Source organism: Zootoca vivipara, chromosome 12, assembly GCF_965207765.1.
Source record: "Zootoca vivipara chromosome 12, rZooViv2.hap1.1, whole genome shotgun sequence".
Lineage (NCBI taxonomy): Eukaryota > Metazoa > Chordata > Lepidosauria > Squamata > Lacertidae > Zootoca > Zootoca vivipara.
In genome coordinates this window covers 51,263,743-51,291,566 of record NC_142595.1, presented here as the reverse complement: position 1 = coordinate 51,291,566, position 27,824 = coordinate 51,263,743, and the positions used below count along the sequence as shown (strand labels likewise).

Sequence of the window (27,824 nt, the reverse complement as noted above, 5' to 3'; positions counted from 1 at the left end):
GTGCAGGCAAGTTAAAAAATTTTTTTTATTTTTTTTTTATTTTTATCATCTACAATACTGTCTTTTTTATTTTATAGCACAGTACGTTGATTATTATCATCACTTTATGGATCAATGGTCTTGTTAGAGAGTAAAATTCATGTTAAACGGCTGTTTTCTACGTAAGGGGTTGTTTTTAAAAGTCTGGAACGGATTAATCCATTTTGCGTTACTTTCTATGGGAAAGTGTGCCTTGGTTTCGGAACGTGCTTTGGTTTTGGAACGGACTTCGGGAACGGATTAAGTTCGAGAACCAAGGTGCCATTGTACTCTCAATTATCACACTAATTGAGGTTCTCCATCAGCAATGCCCCTCCACCTTTGCCCGCCCCCCCTCCTCCATGGGGTGCCCCACTTACTCGAGAGCGCAAGAAACCGTGCCCAGGAAGAGGCATGACCCAGAGATGGAGCAGAGTAAGCGGGTGATCTTGTCAAGACTTCCGCCCTCTGTGGGGAGAAAGAGAGGGAGAGAGATGGGCAAGCGAATGCCAGGGGGTGGGGCAGAAAGAAGAAAGGGGGGGAGCTTGGAAGAACCCAGGAAGGTTTTGGGGTAGAGAGATGGGAAGGTGGCCCCATCAAACCTAAATCTACAATACAACAATATACTTTATTTGACCGATAGTCAGAAGAAAAACATTTCTCAATACAAATATAAAAATAATATAATATAATACCGGTATATATATATAAATAATATAAAAATAAAGGCATAAATGAAGTATAACCGCGCTACGGAACCTCCTACAGATAACCCACATCAAGACATTCGATTATACGTTTCCGACACTTGAGCGCCAGGAAGCGGAATTTAGCCACCGAGAAGGTTATTTTCCCAGTGGGCTTGTTGAGCAAATATGCTGCCTGCCGTTCTCTTAGTCGGGAACTAAACTGAGATAAATATGGGGCTATAAGCACTGTATTCTGCTCTGGTCAGACCTCACCTGGAGTACTGTGTCCAGTTCTGGGCACCACAGTTCAAGAAGGATACTGACAAGCTGGAACGTGTCCAGAAGAGGGCAACCAAAATGGTCATAGGCCTGAAAACGATGCCTTATAAGGAATGGCTTAGGGAGCTGGGTATGTTTAGCCTGGAGAAGAGAAGGTTAAGGGGTGATATGATAGCCATGTTCAAATATATAAAAGGATGTCATATAGAGGAGGGTGAAAGGTTGTTTTCTGCTGCTCCAGAGAAGCGGACACGGAGCAACGGATTCAAACTACAAGAAAGAAGATTCCACCTAAACATTAGGAAGAACTTCCTGACAGTAAGAGCTGTTCAGCAGTGGAATTTGCTACCAAGGAGTGTGGTGGAGTCTCCTTCTTTGGAGGTCTTTAAGCGGAGGCTTGACAGCCATATGTCAAGAGTGCTTTGATGGTGTTTCCTGCTTTGCAGGGGGTTGGACTGGATGGCCCTTGTGGTCTCTTCCAACTCTATGATTCTATGATTCTAAGATATTGCCGTAAATCATTATAAAAGGGACAACTCAGTAAAATGTGTTCTGTGGATTCTACCTCACCCAAGGCACAACGGCACATTCTCTGACCGTATGGGACTCCTCCAAATCTTCCCCTTGAAACCGCCAAATCAAGGACATTCAGTCTAGCCGCAGTAAGTAGTCTGCGGTATTCCACGTAGTGGATATCCGCCAGGTAACGGGCTGGTGCAGACCGATACACCTGCTCCCTTAAAAACATCCCAGATTTCACGCGGGCTACGTCCTCCTGTCTGGCGATATCCCCCAATCTCTGAGCGATCACCGCTATATGTCATGGACTCACCGCACTTCTGCACTTCCTCTACGTTTCCCAAGGAGATTTAAAATTATCCCTCAGAATCAGGGGGGGCGAAACCCATCGGTCTGAAACATAGTTTGAGCCATAGCCAGAATTTCGCTTTCAGGGCCACATACCTAAAGGCTTGGCAACCGGTCTCCAATCTCATGATTGCACCCGGAACAGAAGGGGGGATCCTGAGAATGGCCCTGAGGAATTGTGACTGGATAGATTCCAATGTTACAAATACAGGATGGGAGACACCTGGCTTGAGAGCAGTACATGTGAAAAGGATCTAGGAGTCTTGGTAGACCACAAACATGACATGAGTCAACAGTGTGATCCAGCAGCTAAAAAAGCCAATGCAATTCTGGGATGCATCAATAGGAGTATAGCGTCTAGATCAGGCATCCCCAAACTGCGGCCCTCCAGATGTTTTGGCCTACAACTCCCATGATCCCTAGCTAATAGGACCAGTGGTTGGGGATGATGGGAATTGTAGTCCAAAACATCTGGAGGGTCGAAGTTTGGGGATGCCTGCCCTACGCGAACCCAAGGCAATGCCCACCAGAAGTAAATCTGGCCTTAGTCCTGGCCAAGTATTTAAGGGAACAGCCAGACCCTGGAGGATAAAAGGGGAGGGAGGGGGCCAAGGACTGGCCAAGGGAGGCGGGTGAATGGCACAGCCGAGGGGGGGGTTGCAGAAGAGGTGGGGGGGAGAGGGGCCCCTCACCTGGGTAGCAGGTCTTCATGTCCCAGCAGCGGACCTCCACTCTCCGGCAAGTGGTGCAGTTCAACACCGAGGCTGATCCCTCTGGAAATGGGGTCAGGAGGGAAGGGGGGGTCAGGGGAGGGCCTGGAGCAGAGGGACCCCCTCAGAAGCTGAGGTCCATGAAACTCAATGCTGTCTACACTGGCTGGCAGAAGCAGCAGCAGCAGCCACCCCCTGCTTTTCAGGCAGTGAGTTCTGCCAGCCAGAGTTTGCTCAACTGGTGTTTTTAATTGGACCACAACTCCCATCTTAACCTCACCGCCGGTCCTGCTAGCTAGGGGCGACGGGAGTTGTAGTGGAGACCCAGGTTTTTGGAAACACGTGCCTGAGTGCAGGCTTAGCCACAAGCTCCTCTTGCTTTGCACAGGGAAGAGGAGGCCCGGGTTTGATCCCTGGCTGGCAACGTCTTCGATTCAAAGGATCGGGCGCTGAGAAGTGCCTTGTGGGGGAGCCCAACCTTCCCCAACCTTGCGCTCTCCTGGAGTTTGGGCTGCACTGCAGGAGCCCAGACGGCAGCCACCTTATACGGAATCGGAGACCCTTGCTCCACCTAGCTTCGTCTGGCAGCAGCGATTCTCCAATACAAGAATCACGGCTCAGAGAAGCTGCAGTTGTTGGCTGCTGTTTTTAATATACATTTAAAAAACAACAACACTCAGTTTTTAAAAAACCATGTCACCCAAATAAGCAGGGATGCTATTCCCGGTGGCTGCTGACAGTTTTTAATTGATTCATCCCTAAGCAAATACAGTGGTCCCTTGGTTCTCAAACGCCTTGGTACTCAAACAACTTGGAACCCAAACACTGCAAACCCGGAAGTAAGTGTTCCAGTTTGCAAACTTTTTTTGGAAGTTGAATGTGCTCCGTTTTGAGTGCCACGCTTCTGTTTTGAGTGTTGCCGCTGAGGTCTGTCTGTTTTTGCGGCTTTGTTTTGTTTTTGTGACTGTGTGGAACTCTGTTCAGCTACTATTTGATTGATTGTGTGTGTGGCTGCAGTACATTGTTTGTTGCTTTCATTGTATGGACCAGTGGTCTCGTTAGAGAGCAAAATTCATGTTAAATTGCTGTTTTAGGGGTTGTTTTTAAAATCTGGAACGGATTAATCCGTTTTGTTTTACTTTCTATGAGAAAGCGCACCTCGGTTTTGGAACGCTTTGGTTTTGGAACGGACTTCCGGAACAGATTAAGTTTGAGAACCAAAGGTACCACTGTACCTTGGTTAAAGACCCTATTATTATTATTATTATTATTATTATTATTATTATTATTATTATTATTATTAATCTTGACCCCATGCATGGGCTATAGTGATATTTCCACAGATAACTGAGCAATAGACCAAAAATTCTTTAAAGCAATGTGGACATCTGTCATGGATGCTTTAGCTGAGATTCCTGCATTGCAGGGGGGTTGGGCTAGATGACCGCTGAGGGGCCCTGCCAACTCCACAATTCTATGATTCTATGGATGTAGCCAGGGGTGGGTGCAGAACGTTAATAAGGGAGGGGGTGTTTTCCCATCTTTTATAAAGGTGGGGCTCTTGATCCCAGTTTTTCTCGTTCTGCCATCCCGTCCCTGGAACTTACGGCAAGCCGGAGGACACAGAGCTGGAAGAGAAAAGAGAAAAGAGCCTTATTGCGAGACACTCAGTCATCTAGCGAGCTCGTTTTTCCAGCCTGCTAGCAGGGACTGGGGCTGGTCCCTGTCTTGGAAATTGTGAGGTCAGGATAGGACCCTGAAGATTTCTGGAGCGAATGATGCTTTTAAATCTGGGGAGTGCTGTTGCTATCCACCCACAGGCCTGAATCAGATTATTTCTCCTTTGCCCTAGGGGGCAAATTCTAAGAGGAAAAATTACCCTCTTCCCTCTTGTCTCAGATGAGTGAGATTATGATTCATTCATTTATTCATGTCATAATATCTACACCTCTCTCTCTCTCTCTGTCTCTCTGTCTCTGTCTCTGTCTCTCTCTCTCTGCCCTCAAAGGTAAAGGTAAAGGGACCTCTGACCATTAGGTCCAGTCGTGACCGACTCTGGGGTTGCGCGCTCATCTCGCATTATTGGCCGAGGGAGCCGGCGTATAGCTTCCAGGTCATGTGGCCAGCATGACAAAGCCGCTTCTGGCGAACCAGAGCAGCACACGGAAACACCATTTACCTTCCCGCTGTAGCGGTACCTATCTATCTACTTGCACTTTTGGTGTGCTTTCGAACTGCTAGGTTGGCAGGAGCTGGGACCGAACAACAGGAGCTCACCCCGTCGCAGGGATTCGAACCGCCGTCCTTCTGATCAGCAAGCCCTAGGCTCTGTGGTTTAACCCACAGCGCCACCTGTGTCCCTTCTATGCCCTCAAAGCAGGTTGCAAAGAGAACAAAACAATGAAATTATCAGTGAAAACAGTTTTTAAAAAACCAACCATTTAAAACACCCAAAAAATCAGCAATAAATAATAGATTAAAACATACACCCACATTCTGCATGTCGGAGCAGGCTTGTCTAAGGCTAAGTGACAGTGGTTTTAGCAGGCGCCAAGAAGAGTACAGTTGAAGGGCACCTGCCCGGTGTCAAGTTGCAGCGAGTTCCAAAGGTGTCGGCACTGCCACAACTAAAGAACCGGTTCCCGGCATTGCAGAACGGGTAGCGTGTGGAAACAGCAAAAGTTCTGCCAATCAAAGCAGTCAAGTGGGCAGCCTGTATTGGGTGTGGCGATCTCACAGGTAAACCCGGTCCCAGGTATTAAGGGCTTTAGATACTCACAGCAACACCCCATAGCGAATGGGCAAATCTCTGATTCAGAGGTGCCATATGGCGACAAGGTCCCCCTCCTTTCAGCAGTTGGTGTGTGGTGAAGTTTTTCATAGGGGAACAGTTAGGGGCAGGGGTGCTAGCTTGTGAGGGGTTTGGGGGGGGTCGATGTCATGCGTGTGATATTGTAACGTCCTGATGCTGCGCACGTGAGCATAAGCGGAACCCCACGTTTGAGGGAAAACACACTTTGCATATGCTCAGAAGCACCCTCTGTTTTTCCAGCACGTTCCGTGGCAGAGCTGTGTCTCTGGGGCTGAACCCTAGAACACATATCACCCTGAATATAAAGGAAAGGGGACCCCTAACCATTAGGTCCAGTCGTGACCGACTCTGGGGTTGCGGCGCTCATCTCGCTTTACTGGCCGAGGGAGCCGGTGTACAGCTTCCAGGTCATGTGGCCAGCATGACAAAGCCGCTTCTGGCAAACCAGAGCAGCACATGGAAACGCCGTTTACCTTCCCGCTGTAGCGGTTCCTATTTATCTACTTGCACTTTGACGTGCTTTCAAACTGCTAGGTTGGCAGGAGCTGGGACCGAGCAATGGGAGCTCACCCCATCGCGGGGATTCGAACCACCGACCTTCTGATCAGCAAGCCCTAGACTCTGTGGTTTAACCCACGGCTCCACCCGCATCCCTACCCTGAATATACCATTATTATTATTATTATTATTATTATTATTATTATTATTATTTTCATTCCATTTACGAATCACTCACCAGGAAACATCTCAATAAAAAACAACAACTTCATAAATAACAATAAAAAATAAAACAACTTCATAAATAAAAACAATGAAAATAATTTAATGTATGAAAACCATTTCAGAGCCGGTCCCAACACAGACTGGGTTTCAGACCGAACATCCTTTCTCGTACCTTCTCTGCTCAGCTCTGGTATCTTAACTTCATGTAGCCAGTTCCAAAACTTTGGGAAGTCAGCAAGGCTCTGGTTTATTTCTGGCGGGGAGAAGGGATGAGAGGGTGATAATCCCACTGCTGCCACCAACAGCAGCTTCTCTGGACTGATGCAAAAGCAAGAGTTTTCACCCCCTTCCTTCATTTTACGCCCATCTTCCCAAGGGAGCGCCACCCTCCGAAATCTGCACAATCCAAACGGCTCCTTACCTATAACTCGGAAAACTCGGTGCGTTTTTTCCAGCAACAGATCCAGGGACATGTAATCTGCAGGTGGGAGGGAATAAAGGGGAGCCTTGCATGAGCCATGGGGGTCTGCAACATCGGCCATCCCCAACCTGGCGCCCTCCAGTGTGGCGCATGCTCCGGTTATCTCCCGCTTGGATTACTACGTGGGGCTACCTTTGAAGGTGACCCGGAAACTACAACTAATCCAGAATGCGGCAGCTAGACTGGTGGCTGGGAGCGGCAGCCGAGACCACATAACACCGGTCCTGAAAGATCTACATTGGCTCCCAGTACGTTTCCGAGCACAATACAAAGAGTGGGTGCTGACCTTTAAAACCCTAAATGGCCTCAGTCCAGTATACCTGAAGGAGCGTCTCCACCCCCATCGTTCAGCCTGGACACTGAGGTCCAGCTCCGAAGGCCTTCTGGAGATTCCCTCCCTGCGAGAAGTGAGGTTGCAGGGAACCAGGCAGAGGGCCTTCTCGGTGGTGGCGCCTGCCCTGTGGAACACCCTCCCATCAGATGTCAAGGAAATAAACAGCTATCTGACTTTTAGAAGACATCCGAAGGCAGCCCTGTTTAGGGAAGTTTTTAATGTTTGATGTTTTGTCGTGTTTTTAATATTCTTTTGGGAGCCACCCAGGGTGGCTGGGGAAACTCAACCAGACGGGCGGGGTATAAATAATAAATTGTTGTTGTTGTTGTTGTTGTTGTTGTTGTTGTTGTTACTCCCGATGTTTGGACTGCAACTCCCAAACAGCAGGAAGGCACAGGATGGGAGTGGGCTGGTGTAGAAGCCGGTGTATTGAATCCAGGTTGGAGAAAGACCTGGGTTCAAATCTCCACACAGCCGTTGAACCCGCAGGAGGGCCTTGAGCCAGACAAACCCCTTTCTGGGTGCCCCAAAGGGAAGCTTGCAAGCAGGACCAGGGTGCAGGATCTGTGCTGTCCCTCCTTGTGACACCCAGAAAAGCATATTGCCCCCAGGGGCAGATCTACGGTGAAGAGACTTTAGTCCCTTATTGCTGGAAAAAAATGGGTCTATGCAGTGCTTTTTTCCTATTTTAAAAAAATGTTTAGGGGTACACTCATTTTGACTCAAGAAAACCACCGTTTTATAGTTCAAATCGGGGGAAATAAATACAGCAAATGGACAAAAGTACAAAGATTCACAAAATGTTTAGAGCTTTGCGTGTCCCCAGAAAAAAAAGCGCTGGGTCTATGGAAAGAGGAGACAGCCCAGAGAGCAGAGAAGAAAGGCAAATCGATGGACTATGCCGAAATGGCAAAACTAACTGGGAAGCTCAGGAATCAAGAAGGCAAGAAATTTAAAGAAGAATGGGAAATGTTTATATATACAAAATCGTTGTAAACAGGTCAAAACATTAGCAGGGTTTCAAATGCACTTGTGATGTAACAGAATGTACAGATAACTTAGGAAGATGAAAAACTGGAGAATTTGCGGTTGAAAAGTGAATCGAAAGGACCCATGGAAGGGATGGGGGGGGGAGTCAGGAAATTCAGAGCATTCTCGCTATCTGGATTTTGTACTGTTTTTCGTTGTATGTTTATACTTTTCAAAATCAAATGAAAAGATTATTATTATTTTTTAAAAAAGGGTCTAGTACGGCTCAAATTGATTTATTCCCCCCCCCCGGCAGTATATATTTCAACAATCCCACAGTTTGAGAGTCAATTGTATAGATGTTGTAAAGGTGAACTTTTGTGGTAAGCTGGCTCCTTTGGCTAATGTATTCCCCCCCTTTTTAGCAGAGGTCAAGACCCTTGAGGAATAACGAATTTACGAAAGTACTTCAGCGGATTCTGAAAAACGCAAACTCTTCGAAGAACTGTGGTGATATCTCCCCTTATTTGGCTAATTTTTAAAAGCTGTCCCTACTTCTTGTGGGATTGAGTTCCACAGGTCAGCTATGAAGGAAGAATTGCTTTTGTTTGTCCTGAACCTTCTGGCATTATATACGTGTGATTGTGTGCAGGTAGAAACCGCTGGGCTTTTTGCCTGACTAGGAGACCTAGAAATAATAATAATAATAATAATAATAATAATAATAATAATAATAATAATAATAACCTAGAAATAATAATAATAATAATAATAATAATAATAATAATAAAATAATTATTAAATAATTATTAAATTATTTTATAATAAATTTAAACAATTTTATATTATTTTATTAAATTTTATACTAATTATAAAACTATTATGTTCTAATAGTTGCCATTAACTGCTTGCTAATAATAAATCCTGTCCCTTTCCAGACATCCCCAAAGAGCCCCGGATTCTCTACCTAAGGCCAAGCCCAGGGTGGACTCTCTACCCCAGGGATAACTGGTACAGTTTGCCTGGTTGTAACGCTCTCGGTACTGGGCGCAGAGGTGGGCAAAACGGATCTTCAGGTTCTTGAAGTGGAGTCCGCACTGGATGCACCCCACGGTCTCGGGGCTCTGGCTGGCGAGGATGAGGAGCAGGAGAGCCAGAGTCGCAGGCGACCGAGAGGCAGGTCCCAGAGCCCTCGCTTTGGAAAGGGCCATGACTGGGCCCCAGCTGCTTAACACCAGGAAGGCTGTAGGCGTGGCTGGCGGAACCCATTCCAGAACCCTTTTTGTTCTTAGGGTCGGGGTTCTAAGCTGCTACTTGGGCAACCGGTTCCAGAGTCCCGGGGGCGGGAGTTCTGTTCATAAAGGGACAACTGTGGGATGTGATCCATGAGAAGCAGTCAAGTACAACATTCCTTGTTTTCCTAGAGTGGACAAGCGACGGAATGTTTGGTCCAACCAGTCGACGTTTCCTGTTCCTCCTGGCCTGGAGCATCCTTCCTTTTGCATGTGATAGAAAGTGGGCGTGACCTTTCCAAACCTGGTAAAAGGCGTAGCTGCCAAGTTCCGGCCTGAGAAGTAAGAGACCGGAAGTAGCGCTGCCGCCATTTTGGAACTGGGCGGAGCATGCTCAGAAGCTACTTTTGATGCTGCTCTGCCCTGTTCCAAAATGGCCACCGCACCAGAAGTCGCGCTGCAGCCATTTTGGAACTGGGCAAAGCAGCATCAAAAGTCGCTTCTGAGCATGCTCCGCCCAGTTCCAAAATGGCCACCGTGCCAGAATAAACCTGGAAAAAACAAAAAAAATCCCTTTTTTCGGCTGGAACAGCTGGAAAAACGGGGGTTTCCCGGGGAGTACGGGAGACTTGGCAGCTATGGTAAAAGGCCAAGGCATGCTACCACCCTCCCTCTTTTCCATTTTCCTTTTGTCCTGTGAGTTGCTGGACTGCTAGTCTGCAGTCACTAGGTAAATTAATAATAATAATAATAATAATAATAATAATAATAATAATAATAATAATAATATTTATACCCCACCCATCTGGCTGGGTTTCCCCAGCCACTCTGGGCGGCTTCCAACAAAATATTAAAATACCATAATCTATTAAACATTAAAAGCTTCCCTAAACAGGGCTGCCTTCAGATGTCTTCTAAAAGTCTGGTAGTTGTTTTTCTCTTTGACATCTGGTGGGAGGGAGTTCCACAGGGTGTGCTCCGTTTTGAGTGCCACACTTCCAATTGGAGTGTTACGCTGAGGTTTGTCTGTTTTTGCTATTTTGTGTTTTTGCGGCTCTTTTTTTGTGACTGTCTGGAACCCAGTTCAACTACTGATGGATGGATTGTGTGACTGCAGTACATTGTGTTTATTGCTTTCACTTTATGGATCCATGGTCTTGTAGTAAAATTCATGTTTAAATGGCTGTTTTAGGGGTTGTTTTTAAAAGTCTGGAACTGGCTTGGGACCCTCGTACCTACGGGACCGCCTCTCCTGGTATGCCCCGCGGAGGACCTTAAGGTCCACAAACAACAATATTCTGGAGATCCCGAGCCATAAGGTGGCTAGATTGGCCTCTACTAGGGCCAGGGCCTTTTCAGTATTGGCCCCAACTTGGTGGAACGCTCTTTCACAGGAGACCAGGGCCCTGCGGGATTTGTCATCTTTTCGCAGGGCCTGCAAGACAGAGCTGTTCCACCTGGCCTTTGGGTTGGACTTAGTCTGACCCCTGCGTTTTTCCTCCCTCATGGCTTGAATTTGACTACTCAAAATGAGGTTGCATTTTAAATTTTAATACTGTATTTTAAATCTGTATTTTAATTCATTGCTTTTTATGTTTTGTTGTAATTTTATTGGTGTTAGCCGCCCTGAGCCCGGTTTTGACTGGGGAGGGCGGGGTATATATATAAAAAATTATTATTATTAATAATCCGTTTTGCGTTACTTTCTATGGAAAAGCGCACCTTGGTTTTGGAACGCTTTGGTTTTGGAACGGACTTCCGGAACAGATTAAGTTCGAGAACCAAGGGACCACTGTAATACTTTAGCTGCACTTCATTCCTTTTCAGCTTTGTAACCTTATTAACCTGGTCTCCTGTGAAAGAGCGTTCCACCAAGTTGGGGCCAATACTGAAAAGGCCCTAGCCCTAGACAGCATCTTAAAAAGCAGAGACATCACCTTGCCTACAAAGGTCCGTATAGTTAAAGCTATGGTTTTCCCAGTAGTGATGTATGGAAGTGAGAGCTGGACCATAAAGAAGGCTGATCGTCGAAGAATTGACGCTTTTGAATTATGGTGCTGGAGGAGACTCTCGAGAGTCCCATGGACTGCAAGAAGATCAAACCTATCCATTCTGAAGGAAATCAGCCCTGAGTGCTCACTGGAAGGACAGATCCTGAAGCTGAGGCTCCAATACTTTGGCCACCTCATGAGAAGAGAAGACTCCCTGGAAAAGACCCTGATGCTGGGAAAGATGGAGGGCACAAGGAGAAGGGGACAGAGGGCGAGATGGTTGGACAGTGTTCTCGAAGCTACGAACATGAGTCTGACCAAACTGCGGGAGGCAGTGCAAGACAGGAGTGCCTGGCGTGCTCTGGTCCATGGGGTCACGAAGAGTCGGACACGACTAAACGACTAAACAACAACAACAAACCTTATTTAAAAAGTGCGCCTGGGTATTCCGTTGTTGCGCCCGTAACCTCGGTTTAAAATGCCCTTTAGCTCCTAGCTTTCATATCTCAGTTTCTAACACGGCATGACAGAAAAGTGAGAGCATGTGACGGTGAGAGTCTTTGCGTTCCCGTGCTGTGTCACGAGGCAGAAGCCAACCGTTCCAGGGAGAGCGACAAGAGCCTCCTGCCCCGTCTCGAGCCTACAAATCTTGTGTTTCCAAACACCCAAGGCACCAGCTCTTAGGGCATGCGGCTTGCCGAGAAGAGAGCACCTCTGTGCATGTGCAGAGGGCATTCCCCACCACCACCACCACCACCCATATCCAGGGAAACTTTGCTGTGCGTTACACATCAAAAGTGTGCCGGCGTTCCAGGCCTGCTTTGAAGAAGTTTCAATATTTAAGCAGTACGTGTCGGGGCCTGTTGCCGAGTGCTTAAGCTGGGCCACATCAGATATGCACACAGGGAGAGAGCTGGCGCATAGATCCAGAGAGGAGGGGGGATGTGTGGGTGTTGTGAGGCTGAACAGGTTTAGCAGGTACAGGATGACGACGCAGGTAATGCCTCTTTTGTGCTTCAACCTGCCGAGAGAGAGAGAGAGAGAGAGAGAGAGAGAGAGAGAGAGAGAGAGAGAGAGAGAGAGAGAGAGAGATTCTCCCTCTGCCGGTCACTTCCCAGAGCTGCAAGCAGCTGCTAAAGAACAGAGCAATTCAAAAAGCCGGCCAGGAGGAGAGCCTTTTTGCTGGACATGATCTAGCCCAGTACAGTGGTCCCTTAGTTCTCAAACTTAATCCGTTCCGGAAGTCCGTTCCGAAACCAAAGCGTTCCAAAACCAAGGCATGCTTTCCCCTAGAAAGTAATGCAAAAGGGATTGATCCGTTCCAGGTTTTTAAAAACACATTAACATGAAAGCAATCAACAATGTACTGCAGTCACACAATCCATCAGTAGCTGAGCTGGGTTCTGCACAGTCACAAAAATGCAAAATAAATAGCAAAAACAGGCAGACACTCAAAACAGAAGTGTGGCACTCAAATCGGAAGCGTAACACTCAAAACGGAGTACGCTTGGCTTCCAAAAAAATGTTCTTAAACCGGGACACTTACTTCCGGGTTTGCAGTGTTTGGGTTCCAAGTTGTTTTGAGTACCAAGGCGTTTGAGAACCAAGGGACCACTGTACACTGCTCCCGAGAGGGGACAGCCACGTTCCTCTGGGAGAGCCTGCAAAGAGGGCTCAGAAGGAAACAGCATGACATGAGCTGGTTGAAGAGCTGGGGGATTATAAATAAGCAGAGCCTTCACGATTTGGTTTTAGTTCTTTTCACCTGAATAAGTTTTTAAAACGCACAGCTTGCCAAATGGGGAGGGCGCGCTGGTATATTGAGGAACACGTGCATTTCTGGGAAGGCAGAGAAGGAGGAGGGGGGCTTCCGGTTGGCCACAGCGAGACCAGGATGTTGGCCTACATGAGCCCCTTGGCCTAATCCTGTAGGGGTCTTCTCATCTCATTTGCCTGCCAGTCTCCTTTCATCCGTGAGTTTGGGGCTCTGCATTCAAGTCGACCCCACCAAACCTTGGCCATCGGGGGAACCTCTAAAGCAGGCATCCCCAAACTCCGGCCCTCCAGGTGTTTTGAGACTACAATTCCCATCATCCCTGACCACTGGGGATGATGGGAATTGTAGTTCCAAAACATCTGGAGGCCCGGAGTTTGGGGACGCCTGCTCTAAAGCTACTGCAAGGATGCCGAGCTACATGGCTTGATTTATTTTTACATTCGCTTCTCTGCCCATCCACAAACAAAGGTGTGCATTTTCTGGGAATTCTCAGCCAGTTTCCTCCACCCCCACCCCCAATATCACCCCCAAAGTCTGTATATTTTTTATTAAAAAGCAAGCTTTATTGTATAGTGACACCACGGTCAACCTCCGAGGCCGACACACCTGTTCACCATCCGTCTGCAGCGGCGGAAGAAGGATGATGGCGACTCCTCTCCCGAAACAGATGTTTGGCTCTCTAACCGACGAGAATACAGACCACACAAAGGGCACTAAGAAAAAGGGGGCATCTCCAGGTGCGCTGAGAAGCACCGTAGCAAATGCAATATTTTTCTTCCAACAGGCCTCTGCCATTTCTGAAGGATGAGGTGTGTGTCTCCCACCACCAAAACACAGCTTCAAAAAGCAAATATCCCGATGTTCTCGTGTCGAGGGAATGATGCGAGAGGAAAATGTGAAGTTCACAGCAACTTAGCGACCAGGAACTCTGCTAGACCGGCCTTTGCCAACATGGCGGCCTCCCGATGGGACTACAACTCCCATCATGCCCCGCCAGCACGACGCTGAGGACGATGGGAGTTGTAGTCCGGAGGTCGCCAGTTTGGCGAAGGCTAGCCTAGGCAGTAGCCACATTCCCATCACCTGAGAAGTGTTTATGTGCCTTAAAAAACAAACAAACCAGGATACAGAACCGGGGCATCTTTAGACTTAAATCCCCCTCCAAGATTTGGGCAGGGGCGAAGGAACCCCCACCCCACACCACGACCCAGTCTTTTGCAGTGAAGTTGAGCGACAGACATATTCAGAACAAGACAACAGGTCTAAATTCAAAAAGCCAGAGGGGTCCTTGGAAAACCAAACCGGATTGAAACCGGTTTCATCATTAAGACCCCCAACCCACCTCCCTAGTAATCCTCAAAAGTTCGATTTTGTGAGTGCTCTGTGGGTTTTCCAAAAGGCACACAATTGCTGAAGCCAGGAGGCAGCCCGTTTACCCTAATGTCAGACAAAGTGTCCTCGGTGAAAAGCATTAACAAATGCCTGTTTGCACGGCGATGGTTCCCCCCTCCTCCCCCAAAAATGCACTTGTGTGTTTCGAAACCCATCCAGCCGTCTGCAGCCCATTCTCCCCTTCGTAAGGTTTTTCGTTGCTGTGGTTCTAAGGTGGAAGATTTGAGTGACGTCAGGCAGGACGGAGAACCCCAGAAATTCAGCTGAGCTGCGGCAACTGGAAGCCGAAGGCAGAGGAGACTTTTTTTAAAAACCTAGAAAAAAATTAATAAAAAAGAGACTGTTAAACTTTGGGAATCATAGAGCTGTAGAGTTGATCTAGCCCAGTGTTGGCCAAACTTGGCCAACTAGCTGTTTTGGGACTACAATTCCCATCATCCCTGACCACTGGCCCTGTTAGCTAGGGATGATGGGAGTTGTAGTCCAAAAAACAGCTGGACTACAACCCTTAAAATTCATTTCCAGTTGCCTTAGGAAAAACTCTTCGAAATTACCACACAGATGCTATTGCACTCCTTTGCAAAAGACAAAAATGTTTTCTTCCATTCCTGCCAGAAGGGATGCAATAAACTTGGCACATATGATCACTTACGGTGGGAAGACTTTCGGAATTTAATTTATACCGAAATGATCAATACTACTAAAGAAACAATTGTTTGCTGCCCAAAACAATACTATTTTTTTGATGACACAGATGGAGATAAGATGTCAAAATATATATATATGTGACCTGGGCAGCACAAATAGGAATTGCAACTCAACAGAAAACAGTCCCAAATCTTGCCCCAGAGACACTCCCTCTGGAATATGGCTATCATAACAGAAAAAAATAGGGATAATTTGAGATTTCAACAAGGACTGGAGCTTTTCTCTCAGGTCTCCAGATGTTCTTGGACTACAACCCCCATCATCTCTGGCTAGGAATGATAGGATTTGTAGTCTGTCTGACGACTCAAAGCTGAGGCTGCTCCAGACACTTTTCATATAACTGAATTTGATAATCGGACAACACGGATATTCTTCACTTTGTTATTCAAACCCACGCACAACGATACTCATTCTGCGTGCCTATTTTACAGCTGGAATGTTTTCCACCTTTCAATGTCCATCTGTTGTCGTGGCCGTTCTCTCACATAGCAAAATGAAATAAAAGAAATCTCGACCAGAGAGAGACTGTGAGCCCCATTGAACTGAGCTCCCCACAGCCCAGACCCATAACAAAGGCTGGCATTCTGGGAGCCGGCAGCCCAAAATACAATCGCCTGCTTGTCAGCCCAGAAGGACAAAGATCAACCTCTCCGTCGGCCATCTGGCCTGTCCGAGGTACCACTCTGTAACCACCCCGAGATCTCAAGAGGCCGATAGGAGAGCCAGAATGGCTCAGTGTTTGCCTTGACACACCTCACCCCCATCTCTCCCCCTGTTTGGAACAAGGCATGCACAGTTCTGGTCAGCTCGCCTCAAAACGGAGATTGTTACGAGTTGGGAAAGGTCCAACCCAAACGGTCAAGGGAATGGAACAACTCCCTGATGAGGAATGGCTGTAGCGTTTAGGGCTTTTTAGTTTCCCTGTTTAGAGAAGCAAAATAAAAAAATTCCTTCAGTAGCACCTTAAAGACCAACTGGGTTTTTATTTTGGTATGAGCTTTTGGTATGAGCTATTTTATTTTTATTTTGGTATGAGCTTTCGTGTGCATGGGGGTGGGTGGGAATGGGTGATGGGCTGATGGGAGTGGTAAACCTGTAGATCGCTGTTAACGACTGCTGATGACTGCAATTAGTCCTGGGGGGGGGGAGCAAGGGCTGAGGTGCTAAAGAAAGCTTGATCATGCATAATGAGATAAGAATCCGATGTCTTTATTCATCCCAGGTGGCTCCATGGTTTTAAGCTTGGTAATGAGTTCCAATTCAGCAACTTCTCTTTCCAGTCTGTTCCTGAAATTTCTCTCTAATGAAACAGCCTCTGTATATATATAAGGGTCTGACACTTCTGTTTCAAGTATATCTGAAGAAGTGTGCATGCACACGAAAGCTCATACCAAAATAAAAACTTAGTTGGTCTTTAAGGTGCTACTGAAGGATTTTTTTTAATTTTGCTTCGACTCAGACCAACACGGCTACCTACCTGTAACTGTTTAGAGAAGTTTTTAATGACTGATCTTTTAACGTATTTGAATATATTTTGTTGGAAACTGCCCAGAGTGGCTGGGGAAACCAAGCCAGACGGGCGGGCACTATAGGGATTTACGTATAAGCTAAACACGCTATATAGCTTAGGGCCCCACTCTCTCGGGGACCCCAAAAAAATTTAAAGGGGGAAAAAACCTGGATGTACATTTCCAAAACATAAGATAAAAAACGGTAAAATAAAACCTACAGACGGCAACAGTGTTTTGTGTTGTGTAGGCTCCTATGGTGCAAGTCAGGGGTCCCGCCTGCTAGCCTGCTCCCTAAAATATCACGAGTTTGCTCCTTTCTATATATAGGGTGCCTACATTCTGCATGGACTGGTTGCAGGGCAACATGGGCAAATGGCTTGAGAAACCTATGTGGTCCATAAATGACCATATATATTCAACACAAAAAACAGTGACAATTTGTTGTTGACAAAGGACAGCTGGACATATAAAGGGCCCCATTACCTTCAGTAGCTCAGGGCCTCATCAAACCTAAATCTGGCCCTGTGGGTGGGGTATAAATAATGAATTATTATTTTTATTATTTATTATTATTAGGCAAGTTTGAACAACCATGATAGGAGTTTATAAGATTTTGCCTGGCGCGGGGAAAGAGAGAAGGTCTCCTCCCTCTCTCGTTAACGCTAGATCTCGCGGACATGGCGTGAGGCTGAAGGTCGGAAGATGCAGGGCAGATAAAAGGAAGTCCTCCTCCAGGCAGCGCTTAGCTGGCCTGCGGAACTCCCTCCCACAGGAAGCGGCGATGATCAGCTTTGAAAGACAATCAGAGAAATTCACAGAGGAGAGGCCTCTCGTTTGCAGGCAGCAAATGCTTCTGAATACGAGCTGCTGGGAATCACAGGAGGGGAGAGGGATCTTTGGTTCAAATCCTGCTTGTGAGTTTCCCGTTGGTTGACCACTCTGAGAACAGGATGCTGGACTAGGTGGGCAATTGGCCTGATCTGGCAGGCTCTCCCTATGTAAAATAAAATAATAATAATAATAATAATCTACATATAAAAAAATGTAAAAATCGTGAAACTGCGTTTTCCACTTTTCTCCGTAACAGCTTGACCGATCATCCTGAAATTTTGACACAACGATCCAGGCCACTCCCCGAGCGTTGTTGGGGACAAAAATCCCTCAAATCACACACCTGGGCAGGTATAGACCTGGTTTTCCACCAAGTCAAACAGCGCCCTCAAGTGGCGTGATACCCTCCTCCACCCCCTCCCTTCCTGTGAAATCTAAGCCACACCCACAAACCAAATGACATCATCAACCAAGCAACTGAAACCACCAAGGCGGCCATTATCAGACCCCTAGGCCCCCACCAAATAACCAACATTGCCAAGTGGAGGTAGGGGCCTGTCTGGAGGGGGGGGGCAATAGGGAGCAGGGATACGTAATGGGTCAGAACAGGGTGGGGGGAGACACAGGGATGAAACCTGCCCTCTCCACAGTATCTCACCTCGACTCAGGGGGACTCTGAGGCTCAGGGGGATCTGAAGGGGGGCTTGTGAGTTTCCCGTTGGTTGACCACTCTGAGAACAGGATAGTGGACTAGGGGGGCTATTACCTGATCTGGCAGGCTCTCCCTATGTATAATAATAATAATAATAATAATAATAATAATAATAATAATAATAATGGAACCACAATTCAGGTGGAAGTCCTGCTCTATCCCCTACAATCCCCACCCCATCCTTGCAACTAAACCCACTAAACCAGGCATCCCCAAACTGCGGCCCTCCAGATGTTTTGGCCTACAACTCCCATGATCCCTAGCTAACAGGACCAGTGGTCGGGGAAGATGGGAATTGTAGTCCAAAACATCTGGAGGGCTGAAGTTTGGGGGTGCCTGCACTAAACACAACCAGCTCATCTTGCTTTGAGCAAGAGTAGGGCTTGGGAGGGGCCCCCGTGACCGGCCCTCCCCTTATCTTTTGTAAGGACAGGTTGGCCGACTTTGGAGGAAGCGACGCCCAGATCCTGGCAACACTCTCGCCCAGGTGAGTCAGCGTCTGACCCCTGAGACAAGCCAGAAACTTATCTCGAGCACTTTCGGGGCAGTGGGAACAGCGAGGGTACCACTGCACACGTGCAAAGTTCCTGTCCCTCTTCAGAGAATAACCGGCAACGGCCACAGCAGAGCTAGGACCAGGAGGAAAGGCTTTCCCGCAGGCTGAGCCCCAGGACCTCTCATTTAAACCCCAGAACATTCTGTGTTCTTGGCAGCCAACCTCCTCCCCTGAAATTCATTGGTCTGGTCTTCCGCCCAGCTCAAAACAAGGGCTGCGGCTCAGCGAGAGAGCACCTGCTTGGGATGCAGAAGGTTGTGGGTTCAACCCCCGATGGTATCTCCAGGTAGAGAGATACCCCCCTTCCTGAAGCCCTGGACCACAATTGCTGCCAGCCCGTGTCGACAACACCGAGCTCAACTGGTGTGACTCAGTATAAGGTAGCTTTGAGCATTCAAACCCAGCCAGATGGGTAAGGTAGAAATAATAAATTTATTATTATTAATTTTGGTGATTATTATTATTATTCCCTTCGTTCCCTTACTATCCTTAGGCAAACATTGCTCAGCAGGGAGAACGCTTGGCTTCCAGCTCTGACTTTTGACTGCCGATGTTTTGAACTCTGAACCTGCCAAAAGTTACTGATTTGCCGCACGGCCTCTTACGTTTTCTCTCCAAAACTGCCTCCGTCTCTCTCTCTCTCCCGTCCTTCCCCAGCTGTTTTGAAACATCCACTGCAGGTTGAGGAACCGGGACGTCGGCGTCCAAATTCAGAAATATTTTCCCCAGACTTGAGAGGGAAATTTCCCCAGACTTGCAGAGGCCATCTCTGATTTAGGGGAAGGAAATATTATATACGGTATATCCAAAGGGCTCTATCGGGACCATGGATAGACAATTATTATTCTTTGTATTTTGCCTTTCACACACATCCCCGAGACCGTGACTCAAGGTGGCCAAGGAGGGAGCAAATCTTTCTTCTCTCGGAAGGGAGTTCCAAAGGTGCTTGGGGGCAGCCACCACAGAGAAGGCCCTGTCCCACGTCCCGGGGAGGGTTGTGGGACTGACAAAATGGTATCCCCCGAGGATCTCAAGAACCCAGGCAGGTTCGTTGGGGAGAACGGCAATCCTTCAGATAGCCTGGCGCTAAACAATGGCAATTTGCAAAAAGTTCATTTTGCATTTCATAAACCGCTTTGAGGTTTGTTTGGGAAAAATAAAAATAAAAATAAATGTTTGTGATAATTTATATCATAAAACCTATACAACACTTGATTGGTGGTTGTTGTGTTGTTGTTTTTTACAAACACACTTCTAGGCAGTTTATGAAATACAAAATACAGTGGAACCTCAGTTGTCGAACGCTTCAGAAGCCCAACAATTTGGAACCCAAACGCCACAACCTGGAAGTGAATGCTTCCGTTTTCGAACGATTTTTGGAAGCCAAACGGCTTCTGAGCTGCGTTTTTCATTTTTTCCCTTTTGACTTTGCAGCCAGTCCATTGATCCTTGGTTTTCAAACTTTTCGGAAGCTGAACGGTCTTATGCAACCAATTACAGTGGTGCCTCGCTTAACGAATGCCCTGCTTAACGAAATTTCCGCTTAACGAAGGGATTTCTCAAGCGGAGGTTGCCTCGCTAGACGAATTCGTTTTATGAAAAATTCATCTAGCGAATCGCGGTTTCCCATAGGAATGCATTGAAATTCAATTGATGCGTTCCTATGGGCAAAAAAAAAAATTCAAAAAAAATTCAATGCATTCCTATGGGATTCGCTAGACGAATTTTTCGTTATAAGAAAAGACCCGTGGAATGAATTAAATTCGTCTAGTGAGGCACCACTGTAAGTTCAAAAACCGAGGTTCCACTCGACGTTTATAATTTCATAAGGTTTATGATTTTAAATCCACGTAAATTCCTCCTTAAGCTGCCCAGGGTGGCTGGGGAGGCCTGGCCAAATGGGCGGGGTATAAGTAATAAATTATTATTATTATTATTATTATTATTATTATTATTATTATTATTATGCCAGGACTTTGGCTGAGGTGAGCACTTTCCACTTCTGAGTTCAGAACAGAATTTTACACCACTGGGTGAAGTTTGACAAGCATTTGAACATCGGAAAAGTCCTGCGGGATCAGGCCAATGGCCCACCTGGTCCAGAATCCTCTTCTCAACAGATGCCTCCATGGGAAACCTGCCAGCAGGATTCGAACCCAAGAGGCCTCTTCCCTCGTGTTGCGTTCAGAAGCACCGCTGCTTCCTGCGGAAGAGAGTTCCACAGTTCAGCACTATGGAACTCGCCCAGCGAGCTGAACTCAACAAGCACCAACCTTCCCTCCTCTTCCATTACACCCCCTCCAGTTTCTTACCATCTCCATCTTCCTTTAAGACGGCGCTGATCTTTCCACGACGCTGCTACTCTCCCCCCCCCCTGCCCCCGGCATTTGGTTATAAGGCTCAGTGCCGGACGAACCGCAAAGAGCGGGCATTCAGGATATCCGCCGGGTCGGGGAAAACGGAATCCACGCGGAAGCCTTGTGCCAGCGCCACCTTCAGCACCTCCTCCAGGAACTTGTGGCCCGTACGGACCTCCCTCCCGCCAACCGTCAGAGGCTGTAGCTTCTGCTTGGCGTACTCAGTCACCGGAAGCTCAGCTGGGCGCGGCGCCCACTCCAGGCAAAGGTGGTGGCACGTCTTGGTGCCCACCGGGGAGTAGTCCCACGCCTCCTCGTCCGATTCCGCCTCGTCTTCGTCCGTGGAGTCGCCTGGCCAAATGCTCAGCTCGCCGCTGGTTCCCGAACCGCTCAGCCGCCGCTTCTGCCCTCCGAAATCTCCGTTGCTGACGATGGAATCCCTCGCCGTGGTGTCCGGCCGGCCGAGAGAGTCCGTCCGCCTTGAGGCTTGCCCCACACCCTTCCCAGAATGCCCCTCTTCCACGCCGCCACCCGACTGGCCCAGCCGCCTCCGCAGCAGGGCCAGGAAGTGTTTGTCGGTGCAGAAGACGTTGGCCGTGAAGATGTGCAGGCAGCTGGAGCTCAGCTCGTAGTTCTGCGGCCCGCGGCGGATGTTGAAGTGCAGCAGGCGTTTCCGCACGTCCACATCGGCGTGCAGCACCGCATTCCTCCTCTGCCGCCAGCGCTCCGCCTCGACTCGCCGGAGCTCCTCCAGGAGCGGCCGGATCTGGTAGAAGTCCGCCTCGGCCCGCAGGAGGGAGAGCTCGGCGTAGCCCTCGGGCAGGTCCAGCCGGCCGAAGCGGAGGAAGTTGAGGATGTGGCGGAAGGCTTTGCCGTCGCGGTCGATGAAGTAGTTGCCGCAGCTGTCGGTGAGGGCCGGCTGGGGGCCGCGGAACATGGCGCCCAGCATGGAGTCCGGGAAGCGGGTCAGGGTGTCCAGGGTGGTGCTGTACAGCTTCCCGCCGACGTTCAAGGTCACCAGGCTGGGCGTCCGCCCCGGGGCCTCGCAGGTGCCCGGCATCGTTGCGAAGGAGGGATTTCACCTGGCGAAAGAAGCATTTGTGAGCAAGGTGTCTCCCCTGCCAGGTAAGTATCTCACCTGCCAGAATGCTGGCAGACCAAACTGATGGACTATTCAGAGATGGCAAAAAAGGCCGCAAAAAAAAAACAGAAATCAGAAGAGGCAAAACTTTAATAGCGAATAGGGGGAAATTAAATCGTATTTGGGACACAGGTGGTAAGGTAAAGGTAAAGGGGCCCCTGACCATCAGGTCCAGTCGTGTCTGACTCTGGGGTTGTGGCGCTCATCTCGCTCTATAGGCCAAGGGAGCCGGCGTTTGTCCGCAGACAGCTTCCAGGTCATGTGGCCAGCATGACAAAGCTGCTTCTGGTGAACCAGAGCAGCGCATGGAAACGCCGTTTACCTTCCCGCCGGTGCGGTCCCTATTTATCTACTTGCACTGTGATGTGCTTTCGAACTGCTAGGTGGGCAGGTGGGTAAAGGTAAAGGGGCCCCTGACCATCAGGTCCAGCCATGTCTGACTCTGGGGTTGCGACGCTCATCTCGCTCTATAGGACAAGGGAGCCGGCGTTTGTCCGCAGACAGCTTCTGGGTCATGTGGCCACAGGTGGTGCTGTGGGTTAAACCACAGAGCCGAGGGCTTGCCGATCAGAAGGTCGGCGGTTTGAATCCCCGTGACGGGGTGAGCTCCCGTTGCTTGGTCCCAGCTCCTGCCCACCTAGCAGTTTGAAAGCACGTCAAAGTGCAAGTAGATAAATAGGAACCGCTACAGCGGGAAGGTAAACGGCGTTTCCGTGTGCTGCTCTGGTTCGCCAGAAGCGGCTTTGTCATGCTGGCCACATGACCCAGAAGCTGTACGCCGGCTCCCTTGGCCTATAGAGCAAGATGAGCGCCGCAACCCCAGAGTCGCCCGCGACTGGACCTAACAGTCAGGGGTACCTTTACCTTTACATCGTACTTGGAAGAACACTGTAAACAACTGCACTCTTTAACAGGACTCAAATAACACTTGTAATATAACAAAGACTTTGGATGTACAGTAATGGATAATTTATCAATTGGGTGATGTAAAATATGCAGCAGAAAAGGATAAGTGTGGAACCGAGGGAAGGGTGGAGGGAAGTCTCTAGATTCAAAAGCAGGATTCGAACACAAGGGCAACTCTTGCCTCCTGCAGCAACTGGAATCTAGAAGCGTGAAGAACTTTCTGACAGCAAGAGCTCTTCGACAGTAGAACAGACACCCTCAGGAGGCAGTAGATTCTCCTTCCTTCCTTGGAAGTTTGGACGCAGAGGTTGGATGGCCACCTGTCATGGATGCTTGAGCTGAGATTCCTGCATTGCAGGGGGTTGGACTAGATGACCCTTGAGGTCCCTTCCAACTCTACAATTCTACCTGCAACTGTGACGTCAGGTCACACCGAGCAGCCATAAATAGCCCTCTCCTCCTCAAGGAATTTCTCCAATCCTCTTTTAAAGCCATCTAAGTTGGTGGCCGTCATTGCCTCCTGCAGCAGGGAGTTCCACAGTTTAAAAACCACCTGCCATGTGAAGAAAGACTTTGTTGTATCTGTCCTGTTCACTTCTGCCTATTACCCTTTCTCAGTCTAAACCAAAATCTCAAACGCTGCAAACTTTCTATCCAGTCAATAGTTTTGCTTGCCCTTTTCTGAACCTTTGCATATGAGTAAACAACTATTCTGACGCATTAAAATTGTTGTTAAAGGAGAGAAAACTGGATATGGAACAACTGATTGGTTCAAAATTGGGAAAGGAGTACGACAAGGCTGTATATTGTCTCCCTGCTTATTTAACTTATATGCAGAATTCATCATGCGAAAGGCCGGACTAGATGAATCCCAAGCCGGAATTAAGATTGCCGGAAGAAATATCAACAACCTCAGGTATGCAGATGACACAACCTTGATGGCAGAAAGTGAGGAGGAATTAAAGAACCTTTTAATGAGGATGAAAGAGGAGAGCGCAAAATATGGTCTGAAGCTCAACATCAAAAAAACCAAGATCATGGCCACTGGTCCCATCACCTCCTGGCAAATAGAAGGGGAAGAAATGGAGGCAGTGAGAGATTTCACTTTCTTGGGCTCCTTGATCACTGCAGATGGTGACAGCAGTCACGAAATTTAAAGACGCCTGCTTCTTGGGAGAAAAGCAATGACAAACCTAGACAGCATCTTAAAAAGCAGAGACATCACCTTGCCGACAAAGGTCCGTATAGTTAAAGCTATGGTTTTCCCAGTAGTGATGTATGGAAGTGAGAGCTGGACCATAAAGAAGGCTGATCGCCGAAGAATTGATGCTTTTGAATTCTGGTGCTGGAGGAGACTCTTGAGAGTCCCATGGACTTCAAGAAGATCAAACCTATCCATTCTTAAGAAAATCAGCCCTGAGTGCTCCCTGGAAGGACAGATTGTGAAGCTGAGGCTCCAATACTTTGGCCACCTCATGAGAAGAGAAGACTCCCTGGAAAAGACCCTGATGTTGGGAAAGATTGAGGGCACTAGGAGAGGGGACGACAGAGGACGAGATGGTTGGACAGTGTTCTCGAAGCTACGAACCTGAGTTTGACCAAACTGCGGGAGGCAGTGCAAGACAGGAGTGCCTGGTGTGCTCTGGTCCATGGGGTCACGAAGAGTCGGACACGACTAAACGACTAAACAACAACAAAGGAGAGCAGGGGTGGGGGTGGCCCTCCCAATGTTATTGGACTACAACTCCCATAATCCCTGGCTCCCGCCTGGCTGGGGCTGATGGGAGTTGGAGTCCAACAACATCTGGACTTCCCAGCCCTGCCCTGCAGATTCTTTCCTACAAATAGACCAGAAGAAGCTGAGGTCAGGGCAGTCATTAAGAGCTGAATGCATTCATTTCCCTTTGACGCCTTGCTATTATGACACAGGCTTGTTTCATCTCGAGACAGGTAATTACTTTTTGCTGCTTGGGCTTCCCCAAGCAGACATTTAAAAACATAAATCCATCACACCGTCGAAAATTCACAGGAAACTTTAGCGTTCCTCACACAAACACCGACAATGTCCGGGCCTCAGAATTAGGCTTCCGGAAAAGCTTGCTTGGTTCTTTTGCTGTCCTTGTTGTTGCCTCTCTTTTTTCAGAGGGGGGGGGGAATGTTTCTAGACCTCAAGGTTGCAAATATATGGCTGGAGGTTGCACAGGCAATCTCAGGGCCCAGGCAGGGGCGGAAGCTCTGCCCCAGAGAACTTGCAATTTAATTTAATTTCGACAAAGGGAAAAGGGGGAAGATTGAAGCATGTGTTGTAAGGAAAAGATAATAAAAGGGCATTCAAATGCAGGAGCTACACACTGGAGGGTTTTTAATCTTCATTGGAAGTTTTTAAACAGAGGTTGGATAGCCATCTGTCAGATTCTTTAGCTCAGGGTTGAACTAGAACACCCTATAATTCTATTTTAGAGATAGATAGATAGATAGATAGATAGATAGATAGATAGATAGATAGATAGATAGATAGATAGATACACACACTTAGTATCATTTTAACACTGTCGATTTTGGCTTCTCCTTTTTTGGATAAAGTTTGCATCTCCCTATTTGTAAAGTTTTAAATTTACCAGCATTTTCTTATGCATATTTTATGGGATTTCAGTTTATGAGTTTTTCCATCAATTAAGTGGCATGTATAAATACCGTAAAATAACAACAGGGGGTCCTTTGTGTGAATTCCTTCCCATAAAGCCCTTAAGGTTTACTAATCAGCTTTCCCCTAAAATAAATTGACTTTTCCTTCTCAAAGATTTAAAAGTTTTAAAGACAATTCATCTAAGCAACCGACTAATTTAAATGTTGCAGCCCTCTTCTTGGAAAAGTTTTTTTATTCGGACAGGAGGCGGAGCGAAATATGGGTTCCAATACAATACACCTAGCTTGGGATCTGAGCAGGAAACCTGCAATAAAATTGGGAGTTTTGACAAGGAGCTCGGGTATAACATTCGAGGGGAAGGTCCACAACAATTGGGCCAAGCTGATTAAGGATGATGGGCACTGTAGTCCAAAACATCTGGGGAGGGGCGCCAGGTTGGCAAAAGCTGCCCCCAGCTGAGGAGGCGGAAGAAGGTCTGATCAGTTTCATCTCGGCGTCATGGGTTTGAGCTCCATGTTTGGCACTGCAGGGGGTTGGACTAGATGACCCACGGGGTCCCCCCTTTCTAACTCTACAAACCTGTGAATCTTCTTTAAAAAAAAAATCCCCAATCCAGGAGAGACCTCCCCCAAACTTACGGTCAAAACCAACCTTTTCAAAAAGGGAAAAATTTCAATGCATACTCTGTCATTTTTGTGTATAGGTTTTACATTAGCTGAGCTCCTAAAGGTCACTTGTAACAACATGAACGAGGTTTTAAAATTGGATTGTTAAGAGATATCAGATTCTAATGATGTGCATGAATAAGTAATGGAACCAGGAGGCGGAGTGGAGGGAAGTCAATTAAGATACATGACGTGAATTTTTGAATTTTGTTTTTTTGTTTGTTATATAAAATTTATAAATTGTATCTAAAACAACAACAAAAACAACCCGAAGGAAATGCACAGATGACATCAAAGTCCAAAAATAAAATTAAAAACTTGATCTTCCAGAAAGAGGCTGGCTGTACCAGGAAAAGATTTCAGGGACGGTTAGTCGGCTAGAACTATTTCAGCCCAGGAAAAGCCACCCCACCCCACCCCCCACCCACTCAACCCAAAAAGGCCTGGGAGTGCCGGGGGTGGCGGGATCCTTTGGAGGGGGGCTGTCCTAAGGGGGGGGAGGACCACCCAAGAGGAAAACAGGACAGGGGGGGCCCGATCCTGCCGGGGGAGTCGCTGTACCTGGAGCGGAGGCGATGTCTCTGGGCGGCTCCCGGTGCCGGCGCAGGAAGTGGAGCGCAGCGTTGCGCCCAGCTGAGCTTATCTCGGCGCCGGCCGCCCTTTATAAGGGAAGGAGGGACCGGCCGGGGGGACGGGCAGGCGCCGGTCTCCGCCCCGACGGACGCCCGGGAAGGAGGGAGGGAGGCAGGGAAGGGACCCAGGCGTCCGGGGCGGGCGTTCTCTCCGCCCTCGCGCCTCTCCCTAGAACAGGTATGGGGGATCCGGGAGTCCCGCCTCCCAGAAGCGAGGAGGGGACCCAGGCGTCCTGGCACCCAACTCCCCGACCCCCCACGAACCTCCAGATTCCCCAAAGGAAACATCACGGGAAAATGGGATGGGAAATCGAAAAAAAGAAAAGAAAAATCTATCATGTCTCGGATTGTTGATGTGAACTTTTTGGAAATTTAATAAAATATATATTTGGAAAATGGAGGGCAAGTTTCCCAGCGCGCTTGATCCGCTAGCCGTGGAAATAATAATTAAAAAAACTCCCTCCTGGATCTCCCCAGTTGCTTTAATCCTCCCTTCTCCAAGCATAATACAGTACTTAACTTTCTGCTTTCCATGAAGTTATAAAGTAGCATTTCTGAGCATGTGAAGAGTGCCTTTGCCAAAAAGTCCTGAGTCGGCACAGGTTGGATAGCCACCTGCCGTCAATGCTTTAGTTGAGATTCCTACATTGCAAGGGGGTTGGACTAGATGACACTCGGGGTGCCCTGCAACTCTTATGATTCTATGAATGGATTGGGAAAATGAACCAACAGGTCAGGCGATGCGATGTCCCAAGCAGGATTCAGGCCCAACAGCGCACCTTATGTTAGAAGCACAAGGAAAGGGGCAAAGGTCTTGTTTTTTCCTTTGCCCTCCACGAGCCCCACTCCTCTCCTGCTGACGCCGCCCAATATGACCTCTTTCT

At 47.9% G+C, this 27,824-nt stretch overlaps 2 protein-coding genes across 4 annotated transcripts; both read right to left on the bottom strand.

Annotated features, from left to right (window-relative positions):
* Positions 1-266: 266 nt before the first annotated feature.
* On the bottom strand, positions 267-9,239 carry TMEM95 (transmembrane protein 95). Its single transcript, XM_088655605.1, has 6 exons — positions 8,850-9,239; positions 6,520-6,576; positions 6,271-6,351; positions 4,171-4,191; positions 2,546-2,626; positions 267-486 (listed from the first exon to the last, which is right to left on the bottom strand). The coding sequence occupies exons 1-6, from the start codon at positions 9,091-9,093 to the stop codon at positions 395-397; spliced, it is 576 nt and encodes a 191-aa protein (XP_088511731.1). The 5' UTR covers positions 9,094-9,239; the 3' UTR covers positions 267-394.
* A 4,184-nt stretch (positions 9,240-13,423) lies between these two features.
* On the bottom strand, positions 13,424-26,969 carry KCTD11 (potassium channel tetramerization domain containing 11). 3 transcript variants are annotated; one of them, XM_088655604.1, is made up of 4 exons: positions 26,870-26,969; positions 20,905-22,031; positions 20,687-20,795; positions 13,424-14,588 (listed from the first exon to the last, which is right to left on the bottom strand). In XM_088655604.1, the coding sequence occupies exon 2, from the start codon at positions 22,007-22,009 to the stop codon at positions 20,993-20,995; it is 1,017 nt and encodes a 338-aa protein (XP_088511730.1). In that variant the 5' UTR covers positions 22,010-22,031; positions 26,870-26,969; the 3' UTR covers positions 13,424-14,588; positions 20,687-20,795; positions 20,905-20,992. The 3 variants fall into 3 exon arrangements, with proteins under 3 accessions (XP_088511730.1, XP_034992447.2, XP_034992449.2); XM_035136556.3 differs by lacking the exon at positions 20,687-20,795; XM_035136558.3 differs by lacking the exons at positions 13,424-14,588; positions 20,687-20,795 and adding an exon at positions 17,050-17,487.
* Positions 26,970-27,824: the final 855 nt, after the last annotated feature.